Here is a 26676-nt window from a genome sequence, read left to right on the forward strand (position 1 = left end):
ATTGAAACTACTACGTGTGATCTCCGTAAAACCTTCCCGGCTCTTCTCCAGTCCCTTTCTCCTCCTGCTTCCACTTGGACTTATCCATCTTTCCCAGCAATATCTCAAGAAGAAATCTCTGCCAAATCTCATAATCTGTCTTCTCCACCTGCACCTGACCCCATCCTTTCACAGCTTATCAAAACAAGTGCCACTTCCCTTCTTCTCTCCCTGACAGTCATCTTCAACCGTTTGCTTTGCAATGGCTCCTTCGCCATTGCTTTCAAATACGCCCATATGACTCCTACCCTAAAAAAAATCCTCCCTTGGCCCTACAGCATTCTCCAGTTATCACTCTGTCCCTCTTCTACCACTCCTCCCCAAACTCCCTCAGTGAGTTGTCCAAACCCGCTGCCTCCACTTACTCTACTCTATCCCTTGCTGGCTTCTATCCCTTCATTACATAGAAACTGCCCTCTCTAAGGTCACCAATGACCTCTTCCTTGCCAAATCAAATGGCCTCTATTCCATCCTAATCCTCCTCAACCTTTCTGCTGCCTTCAACCTGCTCATTCATTCATTCAACCTGCACAAAAAATCTGTCAAAAAATCCTTTTGGCTATGCTTTCACAATCTCTAGAATCTACCCTTTCCACCCAAACTGACTGCTACCATACTGATTTCCTATCTTGACTACTCTATCAGCCTCCTTGCTGACCTCCCTGCCTCTCTCCTCTCCAGTCCATACTTCACTTTGCTGCCTGGATTATTTTTCTGAAAAAACAAAAACAAAACCCAAAAAACAATGAGTTATTGTCTCCCCATTCTTCGAAGTTCTCTAGTCGTTGCCCCTCCACTTCCACATCAAATAGAAACCCCTTAACAACAGCTTTAAGGCAGTCAGCTCTCTCCCTTCTACCTTACTTCACTGATCTACAACCCAGACTCACACTTTGCTCCCCCAACGCCAACCTACTCACTGTACCTCACCAATGACCCCTTGTCCACATCCCTTAATAATAATAATTGTGGTATTTGTTAATTGCTTACTCTGTGCCGGGCACTATTCTAAGTGCTGAGGTAGATACAAGATCAACAGGTTGGACACAGTCCCTGTCCCACATAGGACTCACAGCCTTAATCCTCATTTTACAGATGAGGGAATTGAGGCATAGAGAAGTTAATTGACTTGCCCAAGGTCACATAGCAGATAAGCAACGGAGTCGGCATTAGAACCCAAGTCCTTTGACTCCCGGGCCCATGCTCTAACCACAATGCCACACTGCTTGCCCTCTCCTCCACCTGATAACGTACTTTTCCTTCCCAATTGACTCCCAAACCTACTGCCCCCACCAGCTGCTCCAGACATTAAACTCCCTACTCAAACCTTCTGTTCCCCACTTGCCATTTCTTTCCCCTTATGACCTAGGCACAAACTTTATTGACAAAATTAAAACTGCCAGGTATGACCTCCCTATAATCTACCCTGCTCCTGTTCAGTTCCTCTCCCTCTTCCACCCTCCCAATCTCCTCAGCAGTATCTCAAGATATCTCTTGCCTCCTCCCCAAATTTACTCCCTCCACCTGTGCCTCTGACTTCATCTCTTCATACCTTATTATAACACCTGCCCACTCTCTTTTTCCCTCCCTGACCATCACTTGAAACTGTTCACTTTCCAATAGCTTCTTCCCCACTGCTTTCAAAAATGCTCATATATCCCTTATCCTAAGGAACCTTTCCTTTGACCCCAAAGCTCCCTCTATCATCATCCCATCACCCTCCTCCCATTCCTCTCCAAACTCTTTGATAAAGCTATCTACCCCAGCTGTCACCATTTCCTCTTTTTTATCTTTTTTAATGGTACTTGTTAAGCACTTACTATGTACCAAGTGCTGAGTGAGATATAAGGATATCATTTTAGATTCAGTCCCTGTCCCACATGGGTCTCACAGCCTACGTAGGAGGGAGTAGGATCTAAGTCCCATTTTACAGATGAGGAAACTGAGGCACAGAGACGTTAAAGGACTTGCTCAAGATAGATTAGAACCCAGATCCTCTGACTCCCAGGACTGTGCTCTTTCCACTAGGCCACACTGTTTCCTCCAATTCTCTCCTTGATCTCCTTCAAACTGGTTTCCTCCCTCTTCACTCCATAGAAACAGCCCTCTTTACAATGACCAAATGACCTTTTTCTTGCCAAATCCGACAGCCTCTACTTCATCCAAATCGTCCTATATGTCTCAGCTGCCTCCGTCACTGTAGAACACACCCCTCTCTCCTTGAATCATTACTCAACCTTGGCTTTACTGACACAGTTCCCTCCTATTTCTCTGATCGCTACTTAATCTCTTCTGCAGGCTGTTCCTCTGACTCCCACCCTCTGTCAGTAGGGGTCCCTCAAGGCTCAGTTCTGAGTTCTCTTCTATGGTTCAATTACATCGTTTTTATTGAGTGCTATACTAAGCGCTTCAGAGAGCCCAATATAACACAGTTAGTAGACAAATTCTCTGCCCACAATGAGCACTTCCTTGAAGAATTCAATCACTCCCAGTTTCAACTACCATCTTTAGGCAGATGATTTGTGCCTGCCAACTCTGCTGCACCGTATTCTCCCAAGCACTTTAAAGTGTTCTGCACATAGTAAGCCCTCAATAAATATCATCAATTTATTGATGATCCCCAAATTTCTCTCTCCAGTCTCATACTTCCTCCCGCCTCCAGGACATCTCTACTTGGATGTCCCGCCGACACCTCAAATGAAACATGGCCAAAAGAGAACTTATCTTCCCACCCAAACCCTATCCTCCCCCTCACCTTCCCATTCCTGTAACAATACCACAGTCCTCCCAATCTCACAAGCCCGTAACCATGGCATTATCCTTGACTCATTTCTCCCATATAACCCACATATTTCATCCTGTCACCAAATCCTGTCAGTTCACCTTCACAACAGCGCTAAAATCTGCCCTGCCCTTTCCATCGGAACTGCTTCTGTGCTGATTCAAGCACTTATTTTATCCCGCCTCAACTACTGCACCAGCCTCTGCTGACCTCCCTATCTCCTTTTTCTCCCCACTCCAGACTATACTTTACTCTGCTTACCTAGGTCATTTTTCTAAAATACATCCACTCTACGTCTCCCCAACCCTCAAGAACCTCCAGTGGTTGCCCATCCACCACTGTACCCATCCAGCTCCTAACCAAACATTTTAAAACGGTCACTTGGCTCTCCCCCTCCTACCTTACCCCACTGATTTCCTACTACAACCAGGCTTCACACTTGCTCTATCACCAGCTTGCTCACTGCACCAATCTTATTTAGCTCACCACCAACCCCTTTTCCACATCCTCCCTCTGCCCTGGAACTCCCTCCCTTTCTTTATACACCAGACCACCACCCTCCCCACCTTCAGAGCCTTTTTAAGGTACTATCTCCTCCAAGATGCCTTTCCCGATTAAGCTCTTTTTCCCGACTTTCTCTCCCTTCTGCATCATCTATATACTTGGATATGTACCCTTTGGGCACTTGATAGTTACCCCATCTTCAGCCCCACAGCACTTATGTACATATCCACAACTTATTTTTTATTAAAATGTCTGTCTCTCCCTCTGGACTACAAGCTTGATGTGGGCAGGGAATGTGTCTACCAACTCTGTTTATTACATTCTTCCAAGCTTTTAGTACAGTGCCCTGCACACATTAAGCACTCAATGAATACCACTGATTGACTGATCCTCCTCCAGGCCTGGGACTCCTTCCCCCTTTCTACACGACAGACCATTACTCTCCCCACCTTCGAAACCACCCTAAAAATCATATATTTTCCAAAAAGTCCTTCCTAAAAATCATCTCTCTTCCAACAATCTGTCCTAAAAATCACATCTCTTCCAAGAATCCTTCCCTATGTCCTCATTTTCCCTAGTCAATCTCCCTTCTGCATTACCTATGCACTTAGATCTGTACCCTTTAAGCATTTGATATTCAAAACACCCAGAGGCCCCAGCATTTACATACATGCCTTTATACCCTGCCATTTCCCCTAGAGGTAATTTCAATGCCTGCCTTCCCCTCTAGATTCCTAGTGGGCAGGGATTATGTCTGTCGACTCTGTTGTGTTGTACTCTCCCAAGTGTTTAGTACAGTGCTCTACACATGTTAAACATTCAATAAATACCACCGATATATTGATTGATTGATCACAAGCTCACCCTACTAACTCTACCTTTTTCACAACCTGCTTCCATCCTCTTGCTCCTGCTGTTCCCCAAGCCTGGAGCTCTCTTCCCCATCAAGCCACAGTGCTGCCCATCTCTGCAGACCTAAAATCCCACCTCCTCCAAGAAGCCTTTACTTATTAATCCCCCAAACCCATGGCAAATCAACCCAACAGCCACCCTTAGCACTTACATAGTCTCTTCCCCTCCTCAACACTCAGTAACATTTGTGGATTTAATTATTTATTCAGTTGCTTCATCATGATATATGTTAGATCCGAATTCTTCCCCCTGCACATTTTGTAAATAACGCCTGTCTCCCCCTTAGACCGTCAGCTCCTTGAAGGCAGGGGACATATATCTTGCGTCTGTTGAACTCTCCCAAGTGCTCAGGACAGTACCTGGAGCCCAGTGGGCTTCGATCAGAGTCAATCAACCATTGGCATTTACTAAGCGCTTACTGAGTGCAGAGCACTGTACTGGAGTTGGTAGACATGACCCCTGCTTTCAAGGAGCTTGCTGCCAACTTTTTCTTCCCCTCTGAGGGAGGCCACACTACAGCCCCCAGCATGCCCTCCTACCTCTAGGTACCCAGGACACTTGGGGGTGAGGTGGTCGCTGCTGGGCTTCCAAGGAGCAGCTCCCGAAGCAAATGAGAAAGTGAGCAGGACAAATTATATCTTGTATCTACCCCACTGCTTAGTACAGTGCCTGGCATATAGTAAACGCTTAACAAAAACCACAATTATTATCATTATTATTATTAATAAACTGCCCACTCTAACCTTGCTGGGGCGCAGACAGGCATGGAGTTAGTGTTGCTCTGGGGCAGGGCCAGAAGTGTGCACAACAGTGGGCGCTGGCAGCATCCCCTTCTCCTCCTGACATTTAATAAATACACCTTAAATCATTCCGGAGTTGTTGTGTGTGTTTTTGGTGTTTTTTTGAATGCATGAGAAAATCTGCCTAAGACAGAAGGACTTGAGAGGGGCAGGGGGCCGTTGGGGGTGACAGCCTGCCTGTTTTGTTGCTTGCTGGGGCTGGGTGGAGGGGAGGTAGAAAGCCAAGCAAGAGGGGCACAGCTCTCCCGCAGCCAAATCCCTCTTCCCTCCCACTCCAGGCCCACCAGGACGCCAAACGGGGAATTTCGGGAAGCCCAGCGACGCCCCATGACCTTCCCCGTTGGACATACGATCCAGAACAGCGTTTCCAGGTACCAAAATTAATGCTTTTCAATGGTGGGAGGGGGTTAAAGTCACTCCCCAGATGACCGGTCCTCTGCCCAGGAGGGCACAGACTCGGGTCAACTCTGCCCAGCCCCTCGTTCCCTCCTTCCAGTGAGGCCAACGACCTCGGGGTCTCTTGGAGGGACGGCCGTCAGTCTGAACACACAACGCACGCACACGGAACACGGCTAGCAGCAAGGTGGCGTCGGTCTCCCGCCTCCGGGGAGTGGGGGTCGGGCGACAAGGTGCTGTAAGCCCCTCGGCAGGGGCGGTGGCGGGGAGCGGGGAGAGGGGCGGTGTCGTCGTCCTCGGGGGGTCAGAACTCCTCGTGGACGTTGCGGGCATAGTCCATGAGCTTGCTCCCCGTGAAGTACTCGCTGTACTTCAGGATCTCCTCCAGCTCCAGGTGGCGATTCTGGTTCTCGTCCGCCACGGCGATCATCTGCTTGGCCTCACTGAGCGCATTGTACTCGTTCATGGGGTCCATGTACTCCTGCGGCAGACAGGAGGGAGTCACCCTGGGGCAGAGCCGTGCCACTCCCCGGCCCCCAGCCCCCCTCCACCCCCGCTCCCTCTTGCCAGGCTCCCTTGGGGCCGGAGCCGGGGCCCTGCTGCCGCCCCCTGGGGAAGCGCCGGTTCTGACCCCCGGCTGGGCTGAGAATCCGGGGGCCCCGTGATCTGCCGGTGGCTGATGGCCGCGGAAGGGTCCTTGTGGCCATCATACTGCCGAGCACCGGTTGGCGGCGGTCAGGACTGCCACAAGGCCAAGGGGAGGGAATGGTTCAGCCCTGTTTGGGTAACCGGCCACCCAGAAAATGTCAATCAACCCCGCTTCCACCAGGGGCTCAGCTCAACCACTGGGGGAGGCCCTCCGCTGGCCAGCCGGCCCGGAGCCCAAAGGGACCCCAGAATCCTGAGTGTTCCACTCTCTGGGGCTCAGGTCACGTCCTCCAGAAGCAAGGGCAGAGTCGCAAATTCCTCCTAGAAAGCCGCCAGCCCCCGGCAACCTCCAACCCCCCTACCTCACACACACACACACAGGCACACCACTTTCTCCCCTGCTCTCAGGCCCGGAGGAACAACTGTGGTGTCATTCCCGTAAACTTCTCAGAACCGCACACTCGCAGTGGCTAGTTCACATCCTGTGCTTTAATCGCTACCTGTAAAAGCCACAAGGTGCTGCACATCCATCCCGGGCCCCAGGTGCGGGCAGCGGGCAGAGTCAGCCGTTCCCGCCGTCCGTCCAACCACCACCTCCCCAGAGGGCCCCCGAGGGGATGGATGGTCGGCCCAATTTGCCTGCAGCTCGCGGGCTTCAAGCCATGACATTTCCCCTCTCCGTCAGCTTTCGGGATCACTCCAAAAGGGAACGGCAGGCCGCAGCGGGGAGGCATGCGGGGAACCACGGCTATAAACGGGGTAGAGCTGGGCCTGGGACATTTTTCCAGCTAACATATCTGGGGGTCAGAGATCCTCACTGAGTGAGAAAGACAGAGGCAGGAGCAATCCTTGGGAGAAAAACTGTGGCTTTATGACTTCAACGTTCCTCCTGACTGGACAGAGAAAAGGCCCGGTGAGGTGGTCAGTCGTCAGTCTCGTCCTCTAGACTGTAAGCTTGTTGTGAGCAGGGAATGTGTCTGTTTACTGTTATATTGTACTGTCCCAAGCACTTAGTACAGTGCTCCGCACACAGTAAGCGCTCAATAAATACAACTGACAGAGGGCAAGATTGGCCCGCTGCCCAGGACGCAAGCTGCCTGGCTACCTGGGTACCCCCAGCTGGGATCACTGGCTACTCTGTCCAAGCAGCAAGGGAGAGTGGCTGGCTGACATGCCACAGCCTCTGCTGCCCCCTGCCAACTGCCTGCATCCTGACCTCCGGACCCACAGGATTCCCATTTAAGAGGCTCCATCCTAGTCCTTGGAAGCTCTTCCCTTAGTCCATCATCCAAGGGGGCAGTGCACAGCCCAAGGAAAGCCAGTTGGCAAGGCACATGTCCTTCAGGACTGGCCCGCTCTCCCCTCCTCCCCCAAGTGCACAGCTGGGCTGGCCCCTGGAATTCCCAAATTCAGCCATCTTTGCCCAGAGGCCACAGGCATATCTGCATTGAGATAGGAGCGGGTTGGACCAGGTGACATCCCAGCTGGTCAGCTCCATGCCCTCCATGCCAAACTGTCACTCTCAACACTCCGACCTCCACATCACTAACACCCCTGCCCCACACATGAGCTAAACCACCTCTCTCTCCCCGACCCCTGTGCCCCTCACTCCTTTGAAGCTCGGCTACAAGTCACTTCCTCCAGGAGGCCTTCCTTATTCCTTAAGTGCTAACTATCAATGGTATTTATTGAGCGCTTTACTGTGAGCAAGGCACTCAAGCTCTGGGGGAGATACGAGTCATAATCAGGTTGGACACTGTCCCTGTCCCACCTAGGGCTCAATCTAAGCAGAAGGGAGAACAGGTATAATAATAATAATAATTACGATATTTGTTAAGCACTTACGGTGTGTCAGGCACTGCACTACGTGCTGGGGTGCGTACAAGCAGATAGGATGGGACACAGTCCCTGTCCCACATGGGGCTCACAGTCTCAATCCCTGTTTTACAGATGAGGGAACTGAGGCACAGATAAGTGACTTGCCCCAGTTTACACCACAGACAAGTGTCAGAGCCAGGATTAGAACCCAGATCCTCTGGCTCACACGCCTGTGCTCTTTCCACTAGGTCCTGCTGCTGCTGATATATTTATCAAGCACTTACTAGGTGCTAAGCACTGGGGTAGAACCTGGATAATCGGATCAGAAGAAACTGCCGTTCACCAAGGGTTTACATTCAAAGAGATGGGGATCTTACCCCCATTTTACGTATGAGGAAAGCAAGGCTCAGAGAGGTTAAGTGACTCGCCCAAAGTCACAGGGCGGGTCAGGGCAGAGCTGAGACTAGAACCTATGTCCCCTGACTCGCAGCCCTATGTGTTTTCCACCTGAACTGATCTTTTGTTGTTTAGTCACTTGGTTTTACTATTTATATCGATTCTTTCCCCCTTAACTCTGTATATTTGTCCATTTGTGCCACTGTCTCCTTAGAATGCAAATACCTTGAGGGCAGGGATCACATCCTTTAAGGCTTTAGTCTGTTCAACTGACTCTGCACTCAGCAGGAGTTCAGGCAGTAGTTTTGATGCCGTTAACTGATAAGGTGAACTCTTGACAGTGCTTCCAAGGTGTCTGATTCTATGAAATTAAAATGGAGAGGCAGATGATTTACGGTAACTGGAAGAGGTTGTAACGAACCACAAAGACGTAGAATGAGAATCAAAGTTAATATGCCTCTCTTTGCGGGCTCTGATCCACAAGGCTCAAAGAACCTGTCACTCGGGAGGCCCCGTCTTTTAGCAATACTAAAGACAGCTTGTTCCAGGATTTTAGAAAACGCTCGCCTACCAGAAAAGCGGTGTAGCCTGGGAGAAAGATCACTGGGAGTCAGAGGACCCGGGTTCTCATCCCCGTTCCGCCCCATGTTGGCTACGTGACCTTGGGCAAGTCACTTCACTACTCTGTGCCTCAGTGTCCTCATCTGTAAAATGGGGATTTAGACTGTAAGCCCTCTGTGGGGTGGGGACTGTGTCCAACCTAAATATCTTATATCTATCCCGGTGCTCAATACAGTGCCTGGCATAGAGTAAGTGCTTAAAAATACCATAACAAAACAAACCAAAAAAAGGGGTTTTCAGGTTTATGGGTAGGAGAAGCAGGCAGGTAGGCCTGCCTGACTACTTGCTTTGTTTTGCTGTCTGTATCCCCCATTTAGACTGTGAGCCTGTTGTTGGGCAGGGACTGTTTCTATCTGTGGTCGAACTGTACATTCCAAATGCTTAATACAGTGCTCTGTGCACAGTAAGCGCTCAATAAATATGATTGAATGAATGAATGAAAGTCAGCCCATCACCAGTGGAGAACAGAGAGAATGTGGGAATGTCCCTGACGCTCTGAGCAGGGACGCTGACCCCTGAGGAGTTGGGGGTCTATCGGGTAAAAGGTCCCCAAATGGTAGGAGGAAATACAATAAACTCCGAACTCACCTTCAACGGTAGCCTCAAGGGGGATTCCTAAATTCATTTTACTGACCAGCAGTACCGAGAATAATAGTATTTACTGACACTACCCCTATCAATCACTCACTGGAATTTGAGCGCTTATTGTGTGCAGAGCAGTGAACTATGCGCCTGGGAGAGTACAATGCAACAGAGTTGGCAGACCCGTTTCCTGCCCACTAGGAGCTTACAGTCTTGGTGGGGGTTTTGGCAGAAACCAAAATAAAATATGGGTTTGAACACAAGTGCTGGGGGGTTGAAAGTGGGAGTGAATATCCAGTGCTTAAAGGGATCAGATCCAAGAAGGACACAGTCGGGGAAGGTGGTTTTTAATAAGGATCTGAAGGAGGGGAGTTGAGTGGTCTGTCAGATATGAAGGGGGAGGAGCTCTAAACACAAGGCAGGATGTGGGCGAGGGGGTCAGTGGTGAGATGTACTGCTGCTGCTCCTGTTTACTACTAATAATTATGGTATTTGTTGCTGCTCTGTACCTCAGGCACTAGTTCTGATCTTTAAGCATAGGTTGCCCATAAATATCAGAAATGCTCTCTAATATCAACAGAGTAGCAAGGGTGCTGCAAGCTGGGGTGGCACTCTGGAAAAGAGAGAGCTTTCAAAAAGGGCAAAATGACTCACTCGGCAATGGAAAACCCAGCCCCAACTGCTTTCCCAGCCCGTGGTTTCACTCAGTGTCAGGGCGGCTGGACAGTGGGTCTCGGGGAGCTTGCGACCAAATAAGCCTGGGAGGAAAGTGCCCACCTCTTATCCCCACCCTCAAACACACAGCCGTCCTCCCCTACAGCCCTATTGGGCAGACCTGACCAGTAGTCAAGCCGAGAGGCAAGTGTGGCTTGCTGGGTGACCAGTGCACTCAGTGGATGCTCAACAAATACTGTTATTCTTGATAGTGCTGGACAGTAAAATAGATTTAGGGAATCCCCTTGAGGCCACCGTTGAATGTGAGTTCAGTGCTTATTGTATTTCCTCCTACCACCTGGGGACACTAGGCAAATCACTTACTCTCTGGACCCCCGTTTCCTCAGCTGTAAGTGTCAGAACCCTGCCCTCCTTCCCTCTCTGACCATGAGCCCTGTTCATGCGCACGACAGGATGGGCGATGTCTGGTCCGATGACCTTGTATCTGCTCTGGCGCTCAGCACAGTGCTTGGCCCACAGTAAGCCCTCGGTCAACCCTCTCGGCTTTTCCACCGCGTGAGGGCCGTGTTCTCGATGGACCGACCCCTTACGATGGCAAAGTTGGGCTCTTGTGAAGCGCCCCTGGACCGGCCCTGCCCCGGGCCCAGACAGTTGCTTGGTGTCAGAAGCACGGAGCGAAAACGCGTGCTCAGGGCCCATCTGCAGGTCCCTGTGTCACCCAGCAAGAAGCCCAGCTGCTCTCGGGTGGAGGAGAGCAGAGGGCTTCTTGGTGGATTCGCCCCGAGGGGCCCAGCAGATACCCACCTCCAGCTCTTCCATGGTGACGATCCCGTTCCTGTTTGCGTCTATCACCTCTTCGAATTCCTTCTTCCGGTCCTTTACCCAGTCGTCATCGACGTCCTGTGCCTGCTGGTTCTCCACCGTCCCCACCGGCAGGGAGATGAACTCTGACAGAGTAAGCCTCTTGTCACCGTCTTGATCTGGAAAACCGAGGGTGGAGAAGTTGGTCGGGCGGGAGGCCTCCATTAACGCACCTCTTTATGTTGGAGCCGCGTTGAGGTGGGAGAGTGGGTCAGGGAAAGGGACAGGCCAGGTGCGTGCACTCAGGTTTTTTCAGGGCTTGTTTTTTTTTAAATGGTATTTGTTAAGCACTTACTCTGTGCCAGGCACTGTACTAAGAACTATGGTAGCACTGGAGAAGCAGCGTGGCTTGGTGGCATTTATTAAGCGTTTACTATGTGCCAGGCACTGTACTAAGCAGTCACATGCTTAGTATCCACTGGGTGGATACAAGCAAATTGAGTTGGACAGAGTCTCTGTCCCGCATGTGACTCATGGTCTTAATCTCCATTTCACAGATGACATAACTGAGGCACACAGAAGTCAAGTGACTTGTCCAAGGGCACGCAGCAGACAAGTGGTGGAGCTGGGATTAGAACCCATGACCTTCTGACCCACAGGCCCATGCTCTATACACTACATCATGCTGCTTCTCTGCAGCATGGATAAAGCATGGGTTTGGGAGTCAGAAGGTCATGGGTTCTAATCCTGAGACTTGGGCAAGTCACTTAACTTCTCTGTTCCTCAGTGACCTCATCTGTAAAACCACGATGAAGAGTGTGAGCCCCAGGTGGGACGGGACTGTGTCCAACCTGCTTAACTTGTATCTACTCCATATCTTAGAACAGTGCTTGGAACAGAGTAAGTGCTTGACAAGCACCATTAATATTACATTATTAATTATTATATATTAATATATAATAATAATCAATTGCATTTATTGAGCACTTACTGAGTGCAGAGCACTGTACTGAACACCGGGGTAGAAACAAACTAATTAGGTCAGTCACGGTCCATTTCTACTCGGGGCTCACAGTCTTAGTCCCCGTTTTACAGATGAGGTCACTGAGGCACAAAGAGGGGAAGTGATTTGCCCAAGGTCATAGCAGACAAGTGGCAGAGCTGGGATTAGAACCCAGGTCCTTCTGACTCTCAGGACCGTGGTCTATCCATTAGGCCACACTGCTTCACAATTGCTGTGACAGTGGAACAACTCTAACTCGGTCCTCTCGGAGGCTCTGGGGCTACCTCTTTGGTGGTCAGGGAGGAGGGGGGGCTGAAAGTTACTTCCTGGGCAGGTTCCTAGTTCTCCGCCACCTTTGCCATCTGCCTCCAGGGGTCAAGTGAGTGAGCGTGAAGAGTAGAGCAAATGGTCAGCTTGGAAGGAAGCAAAGTTCAACTGAACCTGGGGCCGGGGAAGCGTTCCCTCCCAAGGACTCCAGCTGAACTCCCAGAGGAGAAGGCGCCCAAGTGACACAGGCTCTGGATGTGAAAGCGCTTCGGACAAATAAGGGGGCTCTGTGCACTCAGGAATGAAAAATACCTTTTCTTATTTTATCCTCAACACATCCCTGCATGGGAGGGAGAGGTAGGTGTCATATCTCATTGTACTGAGGGGAAAACTGAGGCCCAGAGGGGTTAAGTGACTTGCCCATGATCACCCAGGAGGCCAGTGGCAGAGCTGGGATGAGAGATGAGAACTTGGGTCTCTTGGGCTTCTCTCACCAGCAGCTGATTGGCTGGGGTTCTCTTCCGCACAGCCCCATGACCCATGATGACAAATTCTCTTTGGAAACAAGGATTTTTTGTTTTTCAGTTTTGGGGGGGTTTTTAGTGTTGCCGGGGGGGGGGGGGGACACAGTGTGACAGGAACTAGATACTGGTCACCCACCACAAAGTCAGAGCCTGGGAGGGGAGGAGAGTTTTTGGGTGAACCGCTAGGGTCAAGATCGACACAGTGCCCCATGGTGACCTACCCAAGTCCCGGACAATCTCTTTGACCATGAACTTTAGCATCCCCCGGCTGTGCTCAGGATGGAGAAAAGACAAGAACTCTTCTTCATTAAGCAGCAGGTCAGTCGGGGGGTTGTCAGCCTGGTACCAACGATCCTTCAGGTTATCGAGAACTTCCTGAGCTAGAAAAAGAGAGAGTGGCATCACATCATCATATATTATCATTAATAGCATTTATTGAGCACTTACTGATTATTGAGTGCTTGCTGTGTGCAAAGCACTGTACTAAGCACTTGAGTACAATATAATATCAAACACATTCCCTGCCCACAACGAGCTCACAATCTAGAGCGGGGGACAGGCATTAATATAAATAAATTAATAGTTAAATGAATAAATTATGATTTATTCAGATATGTACTTATGTGCCATGGGGTAGGGAGAGAGGATGAATGAAGGAGCAAGTATAAGCGGCGCAGAAGAGAGTGGGAAAAGAGGAGAGGAGGGCTCAGTCAGGGAAGGCTTCTTGGAGGAAATGGGCCTTCCAAATGGTCTTGAAGGAGGGGAGAGTTGCTCTCTGTTGGATAGGATAGTGCTGACTGGATAGGCCTTCCAAGATGACTTCAAGGAAACTGGCGATGTGCTACATGTGATTTGGCTGTTTGGATTTGAGTGGCTTTCCAGAAGATGCTGGGCCCCTGAGGGATGGTCCTGCCACGTGGATTTGAGCTCCTACCGGTCACTTGTTTCTTTTCTTCCCACCCCAGCCCCAACCTCTCATCCTTCTGTTGCATGGATCTGACGCGTTTTGTTTCTTTTTTATGGCTTCGTTAAGTGCTTACTGTGTGTCAAACACTGTTCTAAGCACTGGGGTAGGTACAAGTTAATTAGGTCGGACACAGTCACTTCACTTCTCTGGGCCTCAGTTACCTTGTCTGTAAAATGGGGATTAAGAGTGTGAGCCCCAGTAGGACAAGGGCTGTGTCCAACCTGATTAAATTGTATCTACTCCAGCAGTTAGAACAGAAGCAGCACAGCTTAGTGGAAAGAGCACGGGCTTGGGAGACAGAGGACGTGGGTACTAATCCCAGCTCTGCCGTGTGACCTTGGGCAAGACCCTTAACTTCTCTGTGCCTGTTACCTCATCTGTAAAATGGGGATTAAGACTGTGAGCCCCACATGGGATAACCTGATTACCCTATATCTACCCCAATGCTTAGAACAGTGCTGGGCACATAGTAAGCGCTTAACAAATACCATTATTATTATAATTAGTCTCTGTCCTGAATGGCACAGTTTAAGTATGACAGAGAATGGGTACTGAATCACCATTTTACAGCTGAGGAAACTGAAACAAAGAGAATGAAGTGACTTGCCCAAGGTCATACAGCAGACAAGTGGAGGAGCTGGGATCAGAATCTAGGTCCCCTGTCAGCCAGGCCCATGCTCCTTCCACTAGACCATGCTGCTTCTCTTCCCTTTCCCCTTTCTCCTGCTGGGTCTCTAGGGGTTCTGATGAATCCATTGGGGCCATAGCTCTAATAATAATAATAATATGGTATCTGTTAAGCACTTACTATGCGCCAGGCACTGTACTGAGCGCTGTGCCAGTGGTTTGGGCTGCGGTGCCAGGAAGTATGGCCGCAACAAGTCCGGCCTCAACGTGGTACCCTGAGAATCCAAACTTCCTACTTTGGATTTTTAGAAATAAGTGGAAATTTCACTAGTAAGAACGCTTTATGCTTAATCAAAAATTTTTACGGAGGAACAAAACCAGAGGTGATTTTTTTGTTCCTTTCGGTTTCTCTCTCACGTGCCAGATAGCTTTAGATAGGAGAGGCTTCGATTTAAAAAGGAAAAACCCACTTTTTGAAAAAAAAAAAATACCAGCTGAGTAAGAGTTTCCATTGTAAGAGAACGAAGAGAGCTACTTCTGAGAAGACAATGAAAAGGAGCAGAGCGCAGCTGGGAATCTATAGAGGCTTGAGAGGCCTCCTACCTCCAGAGATCTCATTTGAAGAATGACACAAACTGACCAGGCCCTGGAAAGGCGCCGGGGGGGGGGGGGGGGGGGGAGAGGAACGACACGTATTTGTAGGAGTATGTGTTAAGTAGGGGGTGTGGGTGGGTGAGGTTGTGTGCGGGGTGTGTTTTCACACACTCCCCCAGAACTAACTGCAGGATGCAAAGGGGCTCAGTCTGACGAACAAAATTCTAAGGGAGCGGAAGGTTGATCTGGGGAAGTAAAGGAGAGCTCAGTAAATTGAGGCCCTGCTGCCTCTTCGGCAAGAGTTTTGAGCCTTAATGGGCTGGTTCCTGCCACAGCCAACCTGTCTCTATCCAGAATGCCTCGAGAGATGTAAGGAAGAAAAAAAAGAGAGAGGCAAACCATTTGCCTTTGGGAGAAACTGATGTTACAGACCACCTGCTGAAAGCCTGAAGCCAGAGAGAGTTTGGCCTGCTGAGGTTGTCAGGGGACTGAGCACTCCGAGGTTGCAGGGTCCAACCTTCCGAGTCCACGCAGGCCGCTTCCCTAGAGATCTCTGAGGGCTGACTTCCCACACACCCTCCCCTTGGCTAGCCCATCCAGTGGTCACACAATCCGACCACAATCCCTCCTGCTTTTGCAGCTTCAATCTGGTCATCCTTTTCCTGGTGCTGAGCCCCTTCCGGACAGTCGGGTCCCGTATTACTTTGTGGGACCCGCCCTCACCCACAGTGCACCCTACTCCGTGCTATCAGCAACAGGAAGAAAGTGGGGCTCCAACCCTGATGGAAGATTGTGTCAATCGCCAACCAATCAATCAGTGGGATTTTCCAAGTGCCCGCTGAAGGCTAAGCACTTGGGCGAGTATGACAGAAGTAGGACCCAAGTCCCCTGTCCTCAGGGCACGCCCAGTCAAACAGGATAATTTCCATGTCATACTAATACTAATTCTGTGGTATTTGTTAAAAACTTACTATGTGCCAAGCACTGTAATAAGTCCTGGGGTAATCCAAATTCAGTCCCTGTCACACGTGGGGCTCACAGCCTAAGTAGGAGGGAGATGGGTGTTTAAGCCCCATTTTACAGATTGGGAAACTGAGGTGCAAGGAATTTAAATGACTTAGCTTAAGGTCACACAGCGGGCAAGTGGCAGAGTAAGAACTAGAACCCGGGCTCAGAAATTCCCTAGGCCTGTTCTCTTTCTGCTAGTCCATTCTGCTTTGTGGATTTTCTCCACAGAGGAACACTCTTCTCTTCCTCCAGGTTCCAAGAACAGCCCCCTTTTATGCCATTTAAAGTTTCTTCTAAATATGGGTTGAAAAGAGGCAATTTTTTTCTTTTTAAATGATGAAAACATCCAAATCCCAAGAATCTAACTTGTTTCCCATTATTGACTCAGTACTTCTGAAGAAACCATTTCATCAGATCCGGCATTTTCTGAGAATGCAACTGCAATGCTCAGAGCACTGTATTCTCAGCGATACAAAATGAGACTCAGCTGTTCAGGGGCCCGTCTTGCCACACAGCAATCAATCGATCGATCGATGGTATTTACTGAGTGCTTACTGTGTGCAGAGCACTGTACTACATTCCTGGGAGAGTACGATACCAAAGATTTGGCAGACACAAGGAACGTACAGTCCAGACGGGGAGGACAGCATTAAAATAAATTACTGAGAGGGGAAGCAGCAGGGAATAAGAATATCGATGTAAGTGCTGTGGGGCTGGGGTGAGTCCCAAAGTACTTATGTCACAGGTGATGCAGAAGGGAGGGAGAATGAGGGGGGATGGAAGGTTTTGGTCACAGAAAGCCTCTCAAGGGAGATGTGATTTTAAGAGGGCATTAAAGATGTGGAGAGTGGTAGTCTATTGGATATGAAGTGGGGAGGGAGTTCCAGGACACAAGGAGGATGTGGGAAAGTGGTCGGCAGTGCGACAGACAAGATCAAGGTACAAAGAGTACAGCACATTAAGTAGGTTTTCCTTAGAGAAGCTAAGTGGGCAGGCTGGTCTCCGTGCTTAGTAGTACAATACTTGGGCTATAATTAGTGCATAACAAATCCATTTTCATTATTAGGATGTCAGTGAGGTAAAGTAATAATAATAATAACGATAGTATTAGTTAAGTGCTTACTAAGTGCCAAGCACCGGAATAAGCACTGGGTTTACCTACAGCTCCCATATAGGGCTCACAATTCAAGCATAAGGGAGAAGAACAGGTACTGGATCCCAATTCTGCAGATGAGGGAACAGAGGCACATAAAAGTTAAGTGACTTGCCTAAGGTCACAGAACAGGTTCATGGTGGACCCAGGACTAGAACCCAGGACCTCTGTCTCCCAAGCCGTGCTCTTTCCATTAGGCCACACTGCTTCTCAGGTAGGAGGTGGGGGGGGTAGCTGATGGAGTGTTTTAAAGCCAATCATCTGGAGTTTCTGTTTGATGTGGAGATGGGTGGGCAGCTCCTGGAGGTTTTTGAGACATGGGGAGAGGGCAATTAAATGATTTTTTTTTAGAAAAATGACCTGGGTAGCAGGGTGAGGTATGAACTGGAGAGGGGACACCAGGAGGCAGGGAGGTCAGTGAGGAGGCTGATGCAGTTGTTGAGGAAGGAATATGATAAGCGCTTGGATCAGCATGGTAGCAGTTTGGAAGCAGAGAAAGGGGAAGATTTTAGAGATGTCCTGAAGGTAGAACCGATAGGATTTGGTGACACCGTTTAGGTTGAATGAGAGAGATGAGATGAGGATAATGTCAACGTTATGAGCTCTGGGGTCAGGAAAGATAGCAGGGTTGTCTATGGTGATGGGAAAGTCAAGGAGAACAGGATTGGGGGGGGGGCAGGCAACTTAATGAACATATTAAGTTTGGACATGTTAAATTTGAAGTTTTGCTGGGACATTCAAGTAGAGGTGTCCCAAAGGCAGGAGAAAACGTGAGACTGAAGAGAGGGAGAGAGATCAGGGCTGGAGATGTAGACTTGGGAATCATTATTATTAGTAGTAACAATAAGAAGAGTTGTGATATCTGGTAAGTGCTTACTATGTACCAGGCACTGTACAAAGCGCTGGGGTGGATACAAGCTAATAGGATTGGACACAATCCTTGTCCCATGTGGGGCGCTCAGTCTCAATCCCCATTTTACAGATGAGGGAACCGAGGCCCAGAGAAGTGAAGAGACATACCCAAGGTCACATGGCAGACAAGTGGCAGAGCCGGATTTAGAACCCAGGACCTTCTGACACCCAGGCCCATGCTCTATCCACTACGCTACGCTGCTTCTCATCCATGCAGAGATGGTAGTTGAAGTCATGATAGCGAATAAGTTCACCAAGGATGTGATTGGAGATGGACAATAGAAGGGGACCCTGAATTGAGCAAGGGGGTGAGGCATCCCCCAGCTGCCTCCCGAGATCTACAACCGGTTTAGCCTGGGAAGGACTCTGGGGCCTAAGAGACTGTAAACTCGCCTCCCAGAATTCTGGGTTGAAGAGACACGAAATCCACATACTGCAGGGTACTGGGTGGCCGGGACTCCCCGCCAGAAACTGGGGTTTTCCATCCTCTCTAGTTTTTTCCGAGTGTCCCAGTGACAGATGTGAGCAGGCCTTCTCTCTGGGTTTTGCTGTGGGGAGGGCATTCATTATTATCATCATTATTATAATGATAATTATTATTATTAGGGTATTTGTTAAGCACTTACTATGCGTCAAGCACTGTTTGATGCACTGGGGACTAAGCATTTACCAAGAGGCTTTCCTTAACCATTTAAGAATTATTTTTTTTTGGACCTCTGCCCTTCCCACCTAAAACCTAACCCCACCCTCACCGCACTTCCCTCTCCGGGCAGTCAGAACACTTTGCACCTGCTCTGCGAAGCAGAGGCCCTTGCTTTTTGTTCTCTGTTCTCAGCCTCCCTGGCCGACCTATTCAACAGCAGAACAGGAAGGGAGGACACCCAGTCAAGGTAGCAGATGGCCATCTCTCCCCTCCCTGGGGGGACCAGAGGGACGTGGGGATGGATGGAACTGGAGGTGTGCTCGCAACCCTCCCCAACTGCCCGAACTGCTCTGCCGTGGGCAACGTTCCCCTAGATGCCCTCGCCCCTTAGGGCACAGAGCTTCGAGAGGGGTCGGACTGGATGCTCGTTCCCCAGATTGAGCGCTAGACTGAATCCAACCTCAAGATTGTAAACTCACTGTGGGCAGGGGATGTGTCTGCTTATTGTTAAATTGTACTCTCCCCAACCACTTAGCATGGCGTAATGGATAGAGAGCGGGCCTGGAAGTCACAAGGTCATGGGTTCTAATTCTGGCTCCACCACATGTCTGCTGTGTGACCTTGGGCAAGTCACTTCACTTCTCTGGGCCTCAGTTGCCTCATCTGTAAAATGGGGATTGAAACTGATACACTCACATGGGACAGGGACTGAGTTCAACCTGATTAACTTGTATCTACCCCAGCATTTAGAACAGTGCTTGGCACATACTAAGTGCTTAATGAGTACTATTATTATTATTATTGTTAGTACAGTGCTCTGCACATAGTAAGTGCTCAATAGATATGACTGAATGAATGAATGGACTGCACTCAGGAGGAGAACTGGCTGGGAGACCCCTGATTGTAGTCTGTAAACTTGTTGTGGGCAGGGAATGTGTCTGTTATATTGTACTGTCCCAAGCGCTACATGGCGTAGTGGATAGAGCACGGGCCCAGGAGTCAGAAGGTCATGGGTTCTAATTCCGACCCCCCCCATGCCTACTGTGTGCCCTTGGGCAAGTCCCTTCACTTTTCTGTGCCTCAATTACCTCATGTGCAAAATGGGGATTAAGACTGTGAGCCCCATCCGGGACAGGGACTGTGTCCATCCCGATTTGCTTGCATCTACCCCAGCGATTAGTACAGTGCTTGGCAAACAGTAAGAGCTTAACAAATACCAGAATTACTATTATTCTCATTACAGTGCTCTGTACATAGTAAGCACTCAATAAATACGATTGACGCTGACAAGCATTGACCGAGGGGGAGGCAGGGGACCCATATTAGAGTGAGCGTAGCCAAGGGCCTCGGCTCCTCTTGGCTGCATTGTCTGATCAGCGTTCCTGTAAACCGGGGTGGGGGAGACGGGGACCGCAAGGCCACACCAAGGGAGGGAAAACCCCTGCATGGCCCGACGCTATCATGCGCATTTGCATCTGAGTTGCTTTTTGATGAATGGTAAAAAACCCAAGGTAACCCGGTTTTACTTTACAAACCCATGGAAGGAAACATTCTGGGCTTGAAGTTTCAATTTGTCTTTTCCTGTCAAACTGTCTCTGAGCTTCTTCGAGCACATGGGGTAGAATACACTGATTTGGTGAGAAAAAAATCAGGACTGATTTTTCAGGGTCAAGCAACCAATAATACACAGGAAGCAGTGTGGCTTAGCGAGATAGAGCTCGGGCTTGGGTGTCAGAAGGACCTGGGTTCTGATCCTGCATCTGCCGCTCGTGTGCTGCGTGACCTTGGGCAAGTCATTTCCCTACTCGTGGCCTCAGTTATCTCATGTGTAAAATGGGGATTAAGACTCTGAGTCCCCATGTCGCACAGGGAGTGTGTCCAACCCGATTATCTTGTTTCTGCCCCACCGCTTAGTACAGTGCCTGGCACATAGTAAGCGCTTAGCAAGTACCATAAAAAAAAAAAAGAGCATCTACTGTGTGCAGAGCACAGCACTAAGCCCCTGGAAGAGTAGGAGTCTGAAGCACGAAGACAGCATCCCTGCCCCAAAAGAGTTTACAGTCAAGTCTCTAGTAGGGGAGAAAGACAACATAATTTACAGAGAGGACGAGGAAATGCTGAACTAGTGGGGTACCTAAATAATGTACCTAAAAGTACAGTGGATGGTTTTGAATGCACAAGTGCTGAGGTGATGGCTGGGAGAACATGAGCTGGGAAAAAGAAAATTAAAAGAAATTAAAAGAAAAAGAATATTGCATCTACCCCAGCGATTAGTACAGTGCTTGGCAAACTGTAAGTAAGCGCTTAACAAATACCAGAATTACTCTTATTCTCATTACAGTGCTCTGCATATAGTAAGCACTCAATAAATACGATTTATTTATCCTCCTGGAGGAGGAGGGATTTCTGAAGGGCTTTGGAGATGGGGAGAAATGTGGTTTGATGGATTTGAAGGGGGAAGAAGTTCTTGGCAGGAGGAAGGGAATGGTCCATTTTCCAACAAAAACGTTTAGTCCATGTCCCCCCACTCCTCGAGAACTTCCAATAGCTGCCCATCCTCCTCCGCATCAGACAGAAACTCCTTACCATTGGCTTTAAGTCCTCTGTCAGCTCACACCATCCTACGTCACCTCACAGATCTCCTACTACAGCCCAGCCCTCACATTCCGGTCCTCTAGCTCCAGCTTACTCACTGTGCCCCGATCTCATCTATCTCACCACGGACCCCTTTCCCATGTCCTCCCCCTAGCCTGGAACTCCCTCCCCCTCATATGCGCAAGACTACCACTCTCTCCACCTTCAAAGCCTCATTAAGGTCACATCTCCTTCAAGAGGCCTTCCCGATTAAGCCCTTTCTTCCCTGGCTCGCTCTCCCTTCTGCAACATCTACGCACTTGGATCTGTGACCTTTGGACATTTAATACTTGCTGCACGCCCAACTCCACAGCTCTTCCGTACCTAACTTTAAATTATTTATTATAAATCTTTATGTTATAAATGACATTTATTCATATTCATGTTTGTCTCCCCCTCTAAACCATAAGCGCTGGGCAGGAAATGTGTGTGCTAATTCTGTGGAATTGTACTCTCCCAAGTGTACAGTGCTCTGCACATAATAAGTGGTCAATAAATTGATTGACTGACTGATTGAGTGAAGGGTGTGAGCTGGGGCAGAGGCGGGAGAGTCAAGGATGAGGCATTGTGAGAAAGACAGGCAGGGAGGAGCAAAGAGTGTAAGCTGGATGTAACAGAAGAGAATGAATAAGTAAGTGGGTAGAGAGATGATGGAAGGCATTTAAGCCAATGTTCAAGATTTTCTGCTTGTCATGGAGCGAAACAGGTAACCATTGGAGGTTTCGGAGGAGTGAGAGATGTGGGAAGTGGGTTAGACACAGTCCCTGTCCCACGTGGGGTTCACGGTCTCAATCCCCATTTTCCAGATGAGGTAACTGAGACACAGGAAAGTAAAGTGACTTGCCCAAGGTTGCACAGCAGACAAGTGGTGGGGCCAGGATTGGAACCCATGACTTTCTGACTCCCAGGTCCAGGCTTTATCCATTACATCATACTGCTTCCGATCATAGTGTCTCTAGGCACCCCAGAAAGGGGCCGTTAGTTTTGCCTGAAACCTGCTTTTTTTCTGTACATACGGTATTTATTAAGCGCCTATTATGTGCCCAGCACACTGTTTTAAGCACTGGGTGAGATACAAGCTAATCATGTTGGGTACAATCCATGACCCACAGGGGGCTCACAGTCCTCATCCCCACTTTACAGATGAGGTAACTGAGGCCCAGAGAAGTGAAGTGACTCGCCCAAGGTCACACACCAAACAAGTGGTGGAGCCGGGATTGGACCCCAGGTCCTTCTGACTTTCCTGGGCCTGGACATTGCAGTTGGAGCCTTGGTGTTGAAGGTCCCCAGCCAGTCCCTCCCACGCTGGCCGTGGGGGTTCCATGGACTTACTTTCCTCGTCGATCTTCAGTTCCACGTTGTTCTTGACCTTCTCTGCGATCTCCTTTTCATTAAAGCCTTTGCTTGCCAGAAACTTCACTTTATATTCATCCCACGACACATGACCTGAAAGAACGATGGGATCAGCTATTAGCACACTGGAAGCTCAAAGACCCACCACTCTGCTGACTCTACATCTAAGACCAGAATAGTAAAAATAATATGTATGGCATTTGTTGAGTGCTTACTATGCACTAGGCACTGTACATAGTATCCTGGGGTGGAGAGAGCAAATCGAGTTGGACGCCGTCCCTGTCCCACATGGGGCTCCCAGTCTCAATCCCCATTTTATAGGTGTGAGGTCACTGAGGCACAGAGAAGTGAAGTGACTTGCCCAAGGTGACACAGCGGACAAGTGGCGGAGCTGGGATCAGTGGCTGACAGGGGGGAAACCTTAAACCTGGCACTCACTGCACACTTCACCGTTGCCACTGGAGCTAGGGACACCCCTCCTACCTCCATAACGCTCAAGAGCTTAATGAATCAGATCCAGTCCTTCCCTCCAGCTCCTCCAAATGTCTCAGAATCCTGTCAGAGGCCAAATTCTGGGTTAAAGGGGCCAGGGGGCCACTGTCCCCAGGGTGGTTTCTTCCCAGCCCCTTAGCACTTATCTCCAAATTCTTACACTCTACTATCTCCTCTATCCAGAATCTATTTTAAAGCCCATCTCCCCCTCAAGGCTGTAAGGGCCTTGTGGGCCAGGAACGTGTCTTTGCACTGCACTTTCCCCCGCGTTCAATAAATACCGCCGATTGACGGACGGACTGTGACCTAGTGGATAGAGCACAGGCCTGGGAGTCGGAAGGATCTGGGTTCTAGTTCTGGCTCCGCCACTACTCTGCTCAGTGACCCTGGGCAAGTCACTTCACTTCTCCGAGCCTCAGTTATCTCATCTCTAAAGTGGGGATAAAGACTGTGAGCCCCAGTTTATCCAACCTGACAAACTGGTAACTATTCCAGCGCTTAATACAGTGCCAGCTACATACTAAGGGCTTAACAAATACCATTTAAAAAAAAAAAAAAGAAGCCTGCCTCCTACAGGCCCCACATCCTAACTGCATCAAGTGGGACATGTAAGGGGAACAGCCAACAAAGGATGCCTAAACGTGTTCATTTCCCCCCAGTGTATTTTCTCCCAGCACTCAGTACAGTGCTCTGCACACATTAAGCATCTAATAAAGACTATTATTATGATGGCATTTGTTAAGCGCTTACTATGTGCAAAGCACTGTTCTAAGAGCTGGGGGGATACAGGGTGATCAGTTTGTTCCAAGTGGGGCTCACAGCTTTAATCTCCATTTTGCAGATGAGGTAACTGAGGCACAGAGAAGTTAAGTGACTTGCCCCAAGTCACGCAGCTGGCAAGAGGCAGAGCTGGAATTAGAACCCATGACCTCTGACTCCCAAGCCCGGGCTCTTTCCACTGAGCCACACTGCTTTGAAGCAAGGAGGCGCAAGTGAAAAGAGCACCAGAGGACGCAAGCAGCCAATCCGACTCTGCCACTTATCTGCTGTGTGGCCTTGGGCAAATCACTTCACTTCTCTGGGCCTCAGTGATCCCACCCGCAAAATGGGGATTAAGCCTGGGAGCTCCATGTGGGACAGGGACTATGTCCAACCCAATTTCCTTGTATCCACCCCTGTGCTTAGTACAGTGCCTGGAACTTAGTAAGCGCTTAACAAATCCTACAACAAGGCAGTCTGTGTGTGTCCAGGGTGGTTGGTTCTGGGGGTCCCACAGAGGCCTTTGCAGTCACACTCACATGGGCAAGTGACCCACAGAGGCATCTTCTTTGAGTCTGAACTGTTCTTTTTCTCTTTGGAAGGAAGGAAGGAAGGTGAGAGAAAGGTGGGCAGGAAGGGAAGGAAGGAGGGAGGCAGTTCGAGGGGTGTCGGCAGAGCTGTCAGTAAGCAGGCCCATCCCCTCCCTGCAACTTCTGGCACCTGCGAGACAGAGTCCATAACAGTCCAGGGGATCCTCTGCCGCTGGAAAATCCTACAACGGTGCTGGGAATGTGTGGGAAATGGCCTCCTGGGGCTTAAATGCTTTTTGTTCTGGAGAAGTCACATATTCAGGCAGTGAGGCCGAGAGGAAACAGCACAGGCCTGGGAGACAGAGGACCAGGGTTCCAAGTCCAGCTCCGCCTCTTGCCTGCTGTGTGACTTGGGCACGTCACTTCACTGTGCCTCAGTTATTTCCTCTGTAAAATGGAGAGTGAGGCTGTGAATCCTGTAGGGGACACAGACTGTGTCCGACCTGATTAGCTTGTCTCTACCACAGCACTTAGTACAGTGCCTAGAGTTCAGTAAGTGCTTAAAAAAAATCATCAAAAACCCCCAAAAAACACCTTCAGTCACAAATGGGTTGAGCTCACCCTCTGACCCAGAGGCAGCCTGTCCCCTACCCTGGCCGCCCCCTACAACTCCAGGGGGCCCAGGACCCCCCAGAACAAGCACAGGTCAAGCTTTCTTACCATCCCCATCAGGGTCGACTGCTTTGAAGTGCATCTTGTTCTCTTCCACCGCCTCCTGGAAGTGCTCCTCTGTCTTCTCCATGATCCACCGCTGCATCTCCCCGGCGCTGATCCTTCGGTCTTTGTCCATGTCCACCCTGTAGGGAGACGAGCGGCAGCTGAAGAACGATTTTCTGGAGAAAAAGCCCGGCTCCTTTGGGTGGGACGGGGAGCCAGAAGGTGAGCAGGGGGACTCCATGTGGGCCAGGCACCCTGGGGATGGGGGAGAGGGTGCGTGGGAATGGGGTCAGCCCTCCCCATGCCCTCCATCCCACGACCTTCCCGTAGCAGTCGTGGCGATGGGATTCACGGACTGCCCTCTGGCTGCCCGGCACCACATTAGGCTTGGGAAAGTACAACGTGTGCTCAAGATCGAGCCAGCCTGTGACCCTCATCACAACTCCCACCAGCCCACGTGATTCCTGTCCACAAGAGGCTTGTACTTGAATAGAGGAGGGAGATGTAAAAATGTTTACGAAGTGGGATAAAAACAGAAAAACTCCCAGTCAATTGACTGGGAAGCGGCATGGCCAAGTGGAGAAGGCACAAGCCCGGGAGTTGGAAGGCCCTGGGTTCTAATCCCGGCTCAGCCAGTTGCTTGTTGGGTGACCTTGGGTAAGTCACTTCACTTCTTTGTGAATCAGTTTCCTCAACTGTAAAATGGGGATTAAATACCTTTTCTTCCTCCTACTTAGACTGTGAGCCCCATGCGGGACAGGGATTCAGCCCGACTTAAGTAATCTGTACCTTCCCCAGCAAAGCAGCTAAGCCCCGAGAAACAGTGTGGCTTAGTGGCAAGAGCCCGGGCTTGGGAGCCTGAAGTCATGGGTTCTAATCCTGGCTCTGCCACTTGTCTGCTGTGTGACCTTGGGCAAGTCACTTCATTTCTCTGTGCATCAGGTCCTTCATCTATAAATGGGGATGAAGACTGTGAGCCCCACGTGGGACAACCTGATTACCTTGAATCTACCCAGTGCTTAAAACAGTGCTTGGCACTTGGTAAGCACTTAACAAATATCAACATTATTATTATTATCATTTAGAACAGTGTGACATACAGTAAGTACTTAACAAATACCAAAAAACAAACCAAAAACCCACCCTGAATAAACATACCTACATACATAGGGGCCAAGGATGGGAGTAAGTGAATACATCCATGCTAGTGGGGGCTGTTGGGTTGCTCTGAGGCAGGGAATACACATTAATCAGGGAAGGCTTGCTGGAGGAGGTGGGATTTCAGGAAGGCTCAGAACACATGGGGAAAGCTGTGGCCTGGTTGATTTAGTCAGGGGAGGACTAAAAGGACTAAGAAAATGGCATGAGTGAGGGGACGGAGGCAGGAGAGTCCAGAATGGGGTACAGTTGGAAGTCACGTGTGGGAAGAGACTGAGCTGGGTGGTGTGGGGGGGAGGAGGGGTAAAAAAAGTAATTGCGTAAAATGGGAAGATTTGGTGCAGACAGCTCCAAAGTCAAT

General features: G+C 49.6%; 1 protein-coding gene across 1 annotated transcript in view; it reads right to left on the reverse strand.

Annotated features, from left to right (window-relative positions):
* Positions 1–4425: 4425 nt before the first annotated feature.
* SDF4 (stromal cell derived factor 4) overlaps positions 4426–26676 on the reverse strand; it is a 54823-nt gene continuing 32572 nt past the window's right edge. Inside the window, exons 3-7 of the mRNA XM_029065529.1 lie at positions 25161–25297; positions 22639–22752; positions 12990–13148; positions 10978–11153; positions 4426–5914 (exon numbers count right to left, since the gene is read on the reverse strand). Coding sequence (XP_028921362.1) covers positions 5738–5914; positions 10978–11153; positions 12990–13148; positions 22639–22752; positions 25161–25297 — 763 coding nt within the window. The 3' untranslated portion in view covers positions 4426–5737. The remainder of the gene's footprint in view (positions 5915–10977; positions 11154–12989; positions 13149–22638; positions 22753–25160; positions 25298–26676) is intronic.

The sequence above is a fragment of the Ornithorhynchus anatinus genome, chromosome 5 (genome assembly GCF_004115215.2).
Source record: "Ornithorhynchus anatinus isolate Pmale09 chromosome 5, mOrnAna1.pri.v4, whole genome shotgun sequence".
NCBI lineage: Eukaryota > Metazoa > Chordata > Mammalia > Monotremata > Ornithorhynchidae > Ornithorhynchus > Ornithorhynchus anatinus.